The sequence below is a fragment of the Rattus norvegicus genome, chromosome 1, assembly GCF_021556685.1.
Source record: "Rattus norvegicus strain SHRSP/BbbUtx chromosome 1, alternate assembly SHRSP_T2T, whole genome shotgun sequence".
Classification (NCBI taxonomy): Eukaryota; Metazoa; Chordata; class Mammalia; order Rodentia; family Muridae; genus Rattus; species Rattus norvegicus.
Window position 1 is genome coordinate 190,575,655 of NC_141534.1, and position 13,009 is coordinate 190,588,663.

Here is a 13,009-nt window from a genome sequence, read left to right on the forward strand (position 1 = left end):
CATTTCTGGGCTGAAACCTGTAGACTGGGAACAGAGGAGGGTGGCCCGGATGACAAGACAAGGGGTGTTATTGGAGAAAGAAGGGAGAAATAACTGATTCCTTTGGCTGTAACTAGGACCTAGTCAAAAGAGGGGGTACCTATTTGATCCTCACTAAAGCCGCGAAGATGCCTGGTGGGTCTGGTGGCAAGCTGGGGCGCTATTGAAAGAATTCTGTTGCATTTGTAACAGAAATCAGTAGTTGAAGAGACCAAGACTGAGGGAAGTCTAGAGGAATCCTGTTCCTTCCAGAGGTCCTGATGGTGACAGACAGTTGCCTGGCAGAAGGATGATGTTCCTTAGCACACATTCAGGAAATGCCAGAGGAGGTGTGTGTGTGTGTGTGTGTGTGTGTGTGTGTGTGTGTGTGTGTGTGTGACATTTGTTATTCTTTAGTCTACAGACACCTTCTGTTCAGTGTTTAGGCCTCTTGAGCACTAGCTGGGGATTGGCGATATAGCCAACACAAGGGGGAATGAACGCTCTCCTGTCTGAGACTGGACATGTCAGTGGTGGCTGGATAAAGTAAATTGACTTGTGAAAACTTGTGAGACTCCAATCCTGAATGCTCCAGGAGTCCTTTGCTCTCGCTCCAGTAACAGGGAACTAGAATGATGGCAAATGACTATCCGGACTCGATTCATCTGTATCCTGATGAGAATCAGAGAATCTCAGGGAAGGTTTGCAAAGGAGGCGGGATTTGAACTCCACTCTGAAATAGAATTCATTAGGTAGGCACAATGGGGAGGAAAGGTTTTCCATTTACACGGAACAGCACGTTCAAGTCACAGAGCTACTGCAAGACACAAGGGATTGGCTGTAGTTCAATGTCCCAGGATAATAGAATAGGGATTCTGAGATACGGGGCAGGGTAGACTGCCATAGGCCTTTGATATTGTGTGAGGCGTTTCAGATGGCGTTCTATAGACTGCAACTACTCAAGAATTGTTAGCCTTCGAGTCATTCAAGAGCATTTAGTGGCAGTGGGAGCTCATTAGATTTACTCGCTAGAAAAACCACTTTGGCAGTGACGTGTATATTTAGAAGGAGTAGCTAGGCAGAGACGGGAAGGTATTTTGTTCATTAACAAGCATCACCAGGCATTCTGCTACATGTGGAGATGGAGGAATATGGCAGGCAGGTGCCTTGCTCTCTCAACTTTTCAAAGATTCAGGAGATGCAGAGAATAAATAGACGGCAGTGATGTTTCATTACAAATGTGGTGAATGCTATGGGAAGTCCAGAATAGCTCAGAGTATGTGATTGGAAGCATCAAAGTCAGTAAAGGGACGTGAAGAGATAAAGAGAAGCTTGGTCTCCTGATCAGGAAGTCAGGAACCCTTTAGAGAATGAAGACTGAGCGCCTGAGGCAAGGTGAGCCAGGGAGGAGAAATAAAGTCAGGATCACAGCTACCATCAGGATGGAGAGAAGGAAGGAGGGAGGGAGGGAGGGAGGGAGGGAGGGAGGGAGGGAGGGTTGATAAAGATATTACACTTGGAGTCCAGAGCCCTCAATGCCTTTGTATTATTTTAAGATGGACAGTAAGATGATGATGATGATGATGATGATGATGATGGTGATGATGATGGTGGTGGTGGTGGTGGTGATGGTGATGATGATGATGGTGGTGATGATGGTGATGGTGGTGGTGGTGGTGGTGATGGTGATGATGATGATGACGATGATGGTGATGATGATGGTGGTGGTGGTGATGATGATGATGGTGATGGTGGTGATGATGGTGATGATGATGATGGTGATGATGATGGTGATGGTGGTGGTAGTGATGGTGGTGTTTTTATTTAAAGTAAGAGCATCCAGGCTGCTGTATGGAAATTGTCCCAACACACTACCATGTGAGCATGCACACTGCTAGAAGGAGAGAAATCATGACCCTTCACCCACTTGGGAATGCAAGTGGGCACAGATTATTTTAGTAACATTCCCTTGTTTTTCATATCATTAAATACGCTTGTATTCTGGGATGCAGCAATTCTGTTCTGGAGGTATGCTGGTCTGCTTCCTTCTTGCCATAACAAACTTCTGAGGTAATCTACTTAGAATGAGAAAAAGGTTGTTTTGTTTTTGTTTTTCTCCAGTTCCCCATTTTTGGACAGTTTGGCTCATGATCAGGTGACCCCATTGCTTATAAGCTTGGGGTTCAGAGTACACCACTCTAGAAGTGCAAGGTAGCCAAGGAAAAGGAGCATAGGTTTCCAGTCCTTGTCAAGGGCACACCCTCAAAGACTTGAGATGATCTCACTAGGCCCTACTACCTAAAGACTCCATCACCTCCCAGTAATACCATGCAGGGGGAAAAAAGGATGTTTATAACCCAAACTATAGCACTAGGTATTTTCCCAAGAGAACGAAAACATGTACATATTGTTTTCCTGGGGAGGTGTGGATGAACTCATTCTAAATGGAGCATCTACCCCAGACCAAATTGATAGTGTCACTGAAGGCCAACTAACAACCAAGGCATTTACTTACAGCAACATGGGTGAGGAGTTATGGGAATGAGGGTAATTCAAAGGCAGCCTCATCTCTAGAAAGCTCACCACAGCCCGGACCACTCAGGAAAGCTGTGCCCGCCCGGAAGCTCACATAATGACCACATGCAGCCCCTTTGGCTAGAAAGCCTGTTCTCCTCAGCAACTCTTGCTGGCAACCTTGGAGAGGAACATTGTGAATCAGACGCTTCAGCTTTCCCCAAACTTGTAAGTGCTTCCTCCCATCTCCAGAAGGTAATGTTTCAGGTCAAGGAAATTGCCCCATAATTGTCCACTGAACAGTAATAATAGCCCCTTTCCCAACTAAAAACAATAACTGATCAATGGGAAGTTGGGCAAACAAATTGTGGTATATCTATTCAATGAAATATTAGCTATAAAAGAAACATATTTTGTGCATGCTACATGAAATGAATCTTAGACGTCAGACAGAAAAAGAGTATATACTGTGTGAATCCATTTGTATGAGCTTCTGTAATGAGTGTACTGATTCATGGTGATATAAAACTAGGCTTTTTTGGTGCCCAGCGAACATATGGGAGAGGACTGTAGAAAGAGACTGAGAAGAGGCACAAGGGAGTTTTCCTGAGAACTCTTTTATATTGATTGTGGTTGTGGCTACTACATGAGTATATCTGTCATAATGCATGAAGCTTTCACTATAGATGGGGGCGGGGGTGGTGGTCATGTTTTGTGTAAAGTATGGCACCATAAGGAAAAAGAGGAAAAAGAGGAGCTGGGGGAAGGGACCCTAGGACTTTCTAAGTATGTTGGGGAGTATCAGTGAGAGAAGAAAGGAAGAAAAACCTAAGAAGACATTTCCAAAATAAAATGCCTTGCATCACATTGAGAGACGGGAGGAAAAGTTAAAACTATTCCTCAGTTCTCCAGTTGGAATAGCTTAGGGACTGGTCCTGTTACTACTGACCTGCCATTTGTCTCCATGACAACATACTTTTTCTGCCAACCCCGTCCAATATTGATGATTTCATCAATGTAGTATCAGACTTCCTTGAGGTGTACTCCTCGGCTCTTTTAGGATAGCATAGAAATGTTCATTAATGAAACATCCAGCTGGGATCCAGGTCTTCAGCTTTAATCAGCTGCACACAGAAATCATTTAGGACCACATTGCACTTGTGCTGGATGTCTACAGACTTTTAGTCATTATTTCCTTAGTAATACAGTTTGGTAACACTTTGTAGACATTTATCTCAGCACTCAGGAAGCAGAGGCAGGAGAGGATCTTGGTGAGTTGGAGGTCAGCCTTGTCTTCACAGAGAGTTCACAGATGTAGTGAGACCCTTTCTAAAAACAAAAGCAAAACCCAAGCTATTTGAGTGTGACAGCTATTTCTGGTTGTCAACTTGACGGCCTGTGGAATGAACTGCAGTCCAGCAATGGAGGGCACACCTGTGATCCAGACCTTGAGGCTGGAAGACACAGGCTTCTGACCCGGATCGTAACATGGAGATCTTGAAGCATAGTGGCCATGAAAATCTTAAGCTCAGGCAAGGTAGTACAGACTTAAATTTCAGGAGACTGAGGCAAGCAGATCTCTGGGTTCAAGATCAGCCTGGGACAAAGCAAGTTCCAGATCCAGGTGTAGTGGTATGCCCCTTTAATCTGGGCCACACCTTCTGCTGGAGGCCTGCGTAAGGATAATTGAAGGTGGAAGGCTCTCTCTTCACCTGCTTGCATTTAATTGCCAGCAGATCTGTTGAAGCCTACCTCCTCGGGATTCCAGCTTACACAGAAGACCAGCTGGAACAACTAGCCTCGTGGACTGAGCAGCCTACTAGACTCATAGTCTACTAGACTTTTGGATTTCCCATTCACAGCTGCCCATCATTGGGTTAGTCAGACTACAGACTTTAAGCCATTACAATAAATCCCATTAATATATAGAACCATTGCATAAATTCTGTGACTCTAGAGAACCCTGACTAATACAACGAGTGAATTTATTTTCTGTTTGCTCAGAGCTTGACTTAGAATCGTTCTCTATTCTAGAACAATAGTCTGGGCAAAAACTAACTATTGTTAGTTAGTTAGTTAACAATAGTTAGTTTTTGCGGTATAATTGACTTGACTCTGGTATGCCAGACTCTGTGTGGAACATAGACTCCTATATGCAGTCTTCTGAGCATTTATATTCTGAACGGCATTGTTACTATCTCCTTTATAGTATATGTGTGTGTGTGTGTGTGTGTGTGTGTGCTTGTGTGTGTGTGTGTATGTATGTGTGTGTACATATATATTTGAAATGATTATATTTGGTAGATTAATTATATATAGTGGATTATATTATCAGTAATCACCATTTTGGGATGGCAAGGGGTTGTATAAATATACAAATGCACGCGCGTGAGCGCACGCACACACACACACACACACACACACACTCCTAATCACTTATTACATGATTTTGGGGAAAATTAATCACACCTTTTGGCACAGGGGCTGGGTAATACCCTACCTCAGTGGGAGGTACAAAGACAACAATTAGTGTCTAATTAATATTTGTATAAAGTACTTAGAACAGTTTAGAATAGTATACAATAAGTACTAAAGAAATTTTAATTAAATGAAGTAAATACACTCTTTCCAGGAAAGTGTCTACAAGTACATGTGTCCAAGTTCTTTCTATTTATTAATGTGGAGACATTCTAAAGTTTAAAAATAAAAGTTGGGGATATAGCTCAGGGGCATAGTGCTACTTAGCATCTATTTTTACTATATTCAGCATTGCAAAAATTATGTGTGTGAGTGTTTTTCCAGTGTATATGTTTGTGTACCACACACTCGCCTGGTGTCTAAGCAGGCCAGAAGGCATTGACTATCCTGGGACTGGAGTTATAGAGTAAACCACCATGTGGGTGTAGGGAACTGAACTCAGGTTCTCTGGAAGAGCAGCCAGTGTTTTTATAACTATAGAGCTCTTCGTTCCAGCCCCAATTGTGCTTTTTGATAAAGAGGAAAAATCCTTACCTTCCAAAATTATAATTTGTGAATTAGTCTAGTCACTTAACCTTCTTGGTAAGGCAAGGGAGAGAGAATGGAGAAGATGGGTGTTGAGGTAATCACAGGAACTGACAGAAACAAAGGCGACGGGAAGGTCCTATCTTAGCTTGTCTTCTATTGTGATGAACACTATATTGACGAGCAGCTTGGGGAGGAGAGTTTATCAGCTTATGGTTTATAGTCCGCCATACAGGGAAATCAGAGCAGGAATTCCAGGAAGAACCTAGAGGCAGAAACTAAAGCAGAGACATAGAGGAGTATGCTATTTACTGGCTTGCTCACCATGACTTGTAGCATGCTTTCTCATACAACCTGGGATAGCCTGCCCAGGGTTGGTACTACCCCCAATGAGCTGGGGCCTTCCACATCAATTACTAATCAAGAAAATGCCTATAATGTTATCTATAGGCAATTCTATGGGGGCATTTTCTCTATTGGAGTTCCTTTTCCCAGATGACTCCAGTTTGTATCAATTTAACAAAGAACCTAACTGGGATTTGGCCTATTTAAAATTGAAGGGCTCTTCTCTCTCTCTCTCTCTTTCTCTCTCTGCCTTTCTGTGTGTGTATATGTAGAGATAGATAGATAGATAGATAGATAGATAGATAGATAGATAGATTGATATTGTAGAGCACTAGCACCCAGGAGACAGAAGCAGGCAGATTTCTGTGTTTGAGTCCAGTCTGGCCTACATAGAGAGTTCTAGGCTAGCCAAGACTATAGAGTAGACCCCATCTCAAAAACAAAAACAAAAACATTAAAATGTAAAAATTACTAGCATTTATTTAGTATTCTTCATTTTACAACTTGTAATTTTTTTTCCAAAAAATGTTTATAGGTTCATAAAATTAAGAACATTAAAAGAAGAAAAATGCGAAACAGAAGTTAACACGTTGGTTAATTCCTTTCTGGGCATTCATCCATTCATTAACTTATTTACCACAACACACCTCTCAGAGCAGAGCCAGACAATCACAGAGCTTGTTTCATAGGAGAGACTGGAGCAGGTTTAAACCAGTTAAAGGACTTAGAATAGAAAAGAGCAAAAGGAAGTAGTCTGCCGAGTGAGTTTGAGAAAGTAAAGGGGAGTAGATTTTAGGTAGAGAAGAAATTTTTTGCAGATTATATGCAGATTTATGCAGATATTATATTTATGCATTGAATATTTACACACCCATGTGCATTATAATAACTATGTCTTAATGTATTATATTGCTGCATCAACCTTTAGGTATGTATCTTACTGTTTTCTTTCAGGTATGTGTCTACACTGTAATTTTAGAAAGTAGTTGTAATAATTGTATTTTCACATATTATATTGCTGTATCTTATCTCCATGTGGATTTACATATTTTATCTACAGAGATGTATCTTACAGTGTCCACAAATATAAGCATGTTTGGGTGTTCACATGTTTTTCTGAGAACTAGTATGGCATCTGCATTTTCATCCTTTTATTGTAACCAACACCCCAGGCACCGCAAGTAGTTGCGTTGAATGCCACCTCATAACGTTGGACTTGGTAGCTGGTTGCAGTTAGTTTTTCAATCTTTTTAGTGCTTCGAGTTAATATCTCGATTGTGAAGTTCTTAAAAGTGATACCCCAAACGGTTATTTCTTGAGCAGAAATTCGTGCAAGTGGAATTGCTGAGTCAAGGGTGTGTAAAATTTTGAGGCACAAAATCGTTTCGAAGCCTCTGGTATTCATTCTTCACCTGAGAAGAGGCACAAATAGAGAGGTTAAATAATCTGGCTGAAGGTCAAAAGTAATTAGATGTGGGTGAATTTAAAAAACGGCGCGGGCTAGTCTGGCCGCGGCAGGGGTGGAATTTGCGGTTTGCTGGATTTTTTTTTTTTTTTTTTTTTTTTTTTAAGGAGTGTTTCTGTAAGGGAGGGGCCGGGCAGAGGGGAAGGAAACTTGTGTCGCAGTAAAGGAGGAGGAGGGGATGGTCGGAGTCAAGCCCGAGATAGCTTCGGCGAGAAAGGCTGCGCCCCGCTCTTGCCAGGCCCCAAAGCCGCTCGTGGGGAATCTCGGAGTTCCCCGGCAGCTCCGGCAAGGTCCCGGCCGCGTCAGACAGTTGCCAAGTGCCTGCCTTGTCCAGTAGGCCTAGTTGCTAGGGCCTCCATCTTGGGGGCCCCCGGGGCCACGGCGCCCCCGGAAGGGGTTGCGAGTGGGGCATTCACTTCCGGTCTGGGGCCTGCGGCGGCAGCGGTGGCGGCGGCGGCGGCGGCAGCGGGACGGTGTAGAAAATGGCGCTGGTGCAGCGGCTCGGGCCTGTCCCCGCGGCGCTGCGGAGGGCTTGAGGCTCGCGAGCCTCGTTCCCCGCGCCCCACGCGCTAGTGCACTTTACACACATGAGGTGAGAGGACCGGAGGGGAGGCTCACTCGGGGCCAGGAGCCAGCCTACAGCGCTGCCGCAGGACCCTTCGGGCTGATGGGCGGCGGCGCGGGGCAGTCCCCGAGGGCGCGGGCCTGGGCGGGAGTCACGGGCGGTCCGGGAAGCTTCGGTACCGCGCGGGTTACAGCTCTGGGCTCCGCCGCCCTGGGCTCGGCGGCCCGCAGCGCTGCAGCCCGCAGCCCCGCCCCTCCCCCACCGCGCGGGCGCTCTGCCGCAGCAGCTCCGTTTTCACGCGCATCCCCTCCCCCCGTTTTTTTTTTTGTTTGTTTTTGTTTGCTATTTCAGAGAGTTGGAAGCTAAAGCTACCAAAGACGTAGAGAGAAATCTTAGCAGGTAAGATGGGCGAGCCTTCAGTCTCCCGCCCCTTTATAATCGCGTGTTTCCACTCTGCTTCGCTCTTCCTGGGTTTACGGACCCCCCCACCTCCACTCCCACCCCATCCCCATCCCCACCCCCCAACCCCGTGTCATTTGCTTTCGCACTCAGGGAACAGACATTCCGGAGAAACGGCCTCAGGGAATATTGCATGGGGGGGGCATTGCAGGGAGACGCGTAATTACGAGTGTGTTCGTTCTTAAAAAGAAAAGCAAAAGGCAGTTCTTGTAAACTTAGTTAAAGCATTCTCACCCTTTTAGAATTTAATTAGGGGACTTGTGCATTAATTACTATTGTAAATGGTTGCAGGCATTGTGTGACTCATGATTGAGGCGGCCCTTATGGCGGGCTGTCAAACTGTTTTGGCTTCCCCGTTATTACTTTGTAGCTAAATTGTTGCCTTTATAAAAAGATACTATGTGTTCGCATTTTTTTCTTCCCTGTCTCTGCACATTGTAGTCAGGCGGATTCTGTTGCTTTGGAAACAGTTTTGTCCTTGAACTTCATGAAGTATAAACTGCGTTTTGTTTTCCTTTGAAACTACATTTTAGTCTATGTTCAGTGTGTGCTCTTTTTATCAGCTGGGAAAGTAATTAACAATTGTTCCCAGTAAGTGATTATCACTTCTGTTGGGCCTGAGTGCTTTTGCACTGGTAACTTAAGCATCAAATACTACCTCAAAAGAGAAGTGGGTTTTTTGTTTGGTTGATTTTTTGTTGTTGTTGTTTGTTTGTCCTCTACTCCCAAATAATGTGTTTCTGGAAGACGTTTAGTTTTATTGAGCCGTAATTACTTCAATATCATTGAATTGTACTGTACTTGTTTTCAGATCCACATTTAAAACAGACTTTTCCTTTCCTATTTGCTTTTTTCTGTTGCATCATATTTGGACACTCAGAAACTTTGAGATTAATACATAAAACTTCATTTGTTTTAGGTCTTAATGTGGCTTACATTTGCTTATTGGAAGTTCTAAGTTTATGTTGGGGTTATTAGCACACTTGTAATTGTACAAGTATTTTTCACCATGTAGAATTGTTTCAAATTTCTGGCTTTTGATTTTATAAATGTTAATCTGTTGTGGTGACTGTTCAAGAATCTGTTCTCTTGGCAAAGAAACAGTATTAGCTTACTCAGTAAGGGGTTTTCTGAAACTAAATAATTTTGGAATCATTTAAAGGGACTTTAAGAGCTGATATCAGTGGCTAAATGTCAGCTGGATGTTTAAACAAGTTATGTTGTGAAAAGCAGGAAAGAAAGAATAAGATACATAACTGAACAAAGTAGATTGCATTATTGAGATGTAATTTTAGTAATAGTGTAGGTTTTAGATATTTTTCTTGTTTCAGTTTTTTTTGGGGGGGGGGACTAGGCCGCTGCACAGGTCTTGTTTCTGTGAGGGTACCTAGAATTTAGGTAAACATTGTAACACAAGCATGATTTTCCACTTCATTATGATTGGGCAGAATTCTTCTCTTGGCCTTGTTTGAATTCCAGCTCTGCCACTTAAAATGACCTTGACTCTTGGCAGGTCACTTAGCCTCTGTCTAATCTATGAAATAAGAGGCTGGGGCCATCTTAATTACAAAGGTCTGTTAGACCCCCTTGGGTTACATAAAAAGAGATCAAATGCTGTCAGTGTCCACAGAAGGCGTGTACAATCAGGTGGAGAAGCTATGATATGTACTTAAATAACGGTGATACAAGGTAGGTGATGTAAGGGTCAAAAGGCTATGACATTCTATTCTCCTGCTTGAGGCACTTCATAAGATCATTAGATATGAAAAAGAAAAATGTTTATATTTTAAGGCAGAGCATCCAGTGAGATGGGACCAGTTCTTTTTGTTTAAGGTTAAGGTGCTTTGAGTAGGGAGAAAGTTGATTAGATTAGATTAAATGGGTGCATGCTTCATTCTTCCCCAGTCAGAAAGTATCACTCTTTACCCATTACTACCCTCCCGCTCCTCAGGAAGTCATGGCTGGTAGTATTCACCCTGGTAAACTCTGAGCATTTTCTGAGAACCAGTAAGGGAAGAATGTTGGTAAACTTAACAACGTTTTTTCATCTGCCTGGTGTACCCATCTAAAGACTTTGTATACCTCCTTAGCCTTGAGTGTCTGGGGGAATTAGGTGTTCTAAATTCTTCTGCTTTGCATATAAGAGGTTTGAGGTATATACAGAGGTTAAAGGAACTACGGGAGGTCCTACCACTAGTAATTTCAGGAGCCATCAGCCTTCATGCTGTGGTTAAACTCTTTACGGAAGGTAAGGTGCTGCACTTTGAAAAACTGCAGAACTTCTTTTAGAAAACAGAACCTACAACTGCATACACTATGTTTATCTTGGAGTTTCTCACCATGGTCATATTTTGGACCAGCTAATTAATTGAGGACTGTCCTTTGCAGTGCAGAATGTCCAGTATCACCAGGAGTATTTCCTACTCATTGTTTGTAATGATCAGAATGTTTGCAGATTCTGATAGGTTCATGGGGGATAATGGAAGGTAGGGATGGGGGACATCATTATTGGAGATCTTGGTTTGGGGTTTGAACATGAAAAGTCCTAAATATGTAAATGATTAATTCATACTAGCATCTTTTGTAGCATGGAAGCCCAGCAAACCCTAGTATGTGTGTCTCTAGCTTAGAAGCTCTGTTTTGTGTGGGCCAGAGTAGGTTTGGCATTCTTCTTTCCTGTGGTAAGTGGCAAGTCCTTACCAAGACAGTGCCAGGTGTCAAGCAAAATGGCACTAGGGATAAATTTAGCTAGCTTTTATTAATTGCTGGCCTTTAGAATTGTCTCACTCTGTCAGTACCATGAACATTCAAAAGAGGGAGCTGTAATGTATAGATGAGGATGACTACCACCATTGGAGTGGAACTAAGGGAGAAAAGACTCAAAACCTAGTAAGCATACAGGAGTGGTGTGTAGTAGAAATAACAAGCAGTTAATCAGACTGTCTTAAGACATGTGGTGTGGAGCCTTTTACTGTAAGGCTGAAAACTTATACATAGTTTTTAGGTGGTCTAAGGAGCCACTGTCTACCTTCTGGTAGAAATCAATGTGATAGGAAACTCTTTAAGGCTGGAAATTATGGCCAGGTGTAATTATTGACAGTAGTTCTCTAGCTGAGAGCTGGTGAGGATTTGCATGAAAGTGGTGGTAGAGGAAAGTTAAGTATGAGTGGATCCTGGGATTTTAAAGTAGGTTAGTTGTGAGAGGAGTTCACATAGCTAGGATTCTCCATTTAGGATAAAGGAGAGATTGACCCAGCCCCAGAGTACAATAGAAGTTTGTATGAGGAGAAACAATATTAGTTAAAATTACCAGTTTAGAGGGGAAACAGAAACCTTCCATTAACTAGTGCAATTTAGTTGATAAAAAACAATTTTTAAAAAATAAAATTTTGTGTGTGTGAGTGTTTTGCCTGCATGGATATCTGTGCACACATCAGTACCTAGTACTAAAAAGGCAGAAGAGGGCATTAGATCCTTTGGAAGTGGTGTTATAGGTTGTTTAAACTGACATGTGGGTACTGGAATTTGAACTAGGATCCTCCAGAAAAGCAGCCAATGCTCTTAACTGCAGACCCATCCCTCTAGTCTCCAACTGTTGTTATTTTTGAAAGTATTTTTGGAGGCTAAAATTACAGAATTATTGGATATTCAGAGCTGGACCTTAATGTAGATATCAGCTGGCATCATTTTTTTCAAATGAGAAAATTCTGATTGAGAGACAGTCTTCAAATGAGAACTGGGATTCCAACAGGCCGCCTTTAATTGTAGTGTTTTCACTACCCATTAGATAAGATATAGCATGTTTCTGCCTTCTTTTTTTTTTTTTTTTTTTTTCCGGAGCTGGGGACTGAACCCAGGGCCTTGCGCTTGCTAGGCAATCGCTCTACCACTGAGCTAAATCTGCAACCCCATGTTTCTGCTTTCTTTCCAAAAACAACAGTGATGTCAGTTATTTCATGTGCATTCTATTGATTCCTATAATTTAGGTGTATTGTGTAAGTAGAAGTTGACATAATTTGTGATACTGATCCCAGCCCCCAAACCAACCGTTAAATGCCATTGTATTAAAGATGCTGTAAACCATATAGCATCTAATGTGGCAAACTTGGGTTTGAATCATGAATATCTAGAACAGAGGTAATGTCACAGGAAACCCAGGACAACAGGAGTGGCCGGGGTGCACATCTCTAGATGAGGTTGTCTGTTCTTGCCATCATCCTCATTTTATTAGGCTTTTCTTTATGTTGCTTCCTCTGATGTGGCTTGTAGGCCAGGCTGCTTTCTAGCTTAATTCAGAGATTACATGGCAAGTTAGTTGCTAGAATGAATGAATACAGACTATAAACTTAATTTAAAACTGAGAATACTCTGAAAATTTTGTATATAAACATCATAAAAATAGTTTATAATGTGTTGAATTTTGGCATATCAAATATATCTGAAAGTATAATTTGAAAGACAAAGTCTTTTATAGTTTCATTTTATGACAACCTCAGAAATATTGCCCATACAAAAATGGGGTATGTTACATATATTCCATTCAGTCTGAATAATCTCACTCCAAGACAAGTCCCCTTCTATTTTTCATTTAAGGGCTGGAGAGATGAGTAGGCAGTTAAGAGCTCTTGTTGCTTTTGCAG

General features: G+C 42.4%; 1 protein-coding gene across 17 annotated transcripts in view; it reads left to right on the forward strand.

Annotated features, from left to right (window-relative positions):
- The window catches only part of Tnrc6a (trinucleotide repeat containing adaptor 6A), a 153,541-nt gene that overhangs the window by 76,725 nt on the left and 63,807 nt on the right, over positions 1-13,009 (forward strand). For 10 of the 17 annotated variants that reach the window (XM_087559786.1, XM_087559812.1, XM_087559805.1 and 7 more), the window contains exons 1-2: positions 7,760-7,937; positions 8,262-8,309. The exons of 6 other annotated variants lie outside the window; for them this stretch is intronic. In XM_087559786.1, coding sequence (XP_087415912.1) covers positions 7,933-7,937; positions 8,262-8,309 — 53 coding nt within the window. In that variant the 5' untranslated portion in view covers positions 7,760-7,932. 17 annotated transcript variants of the gene reach the window in all.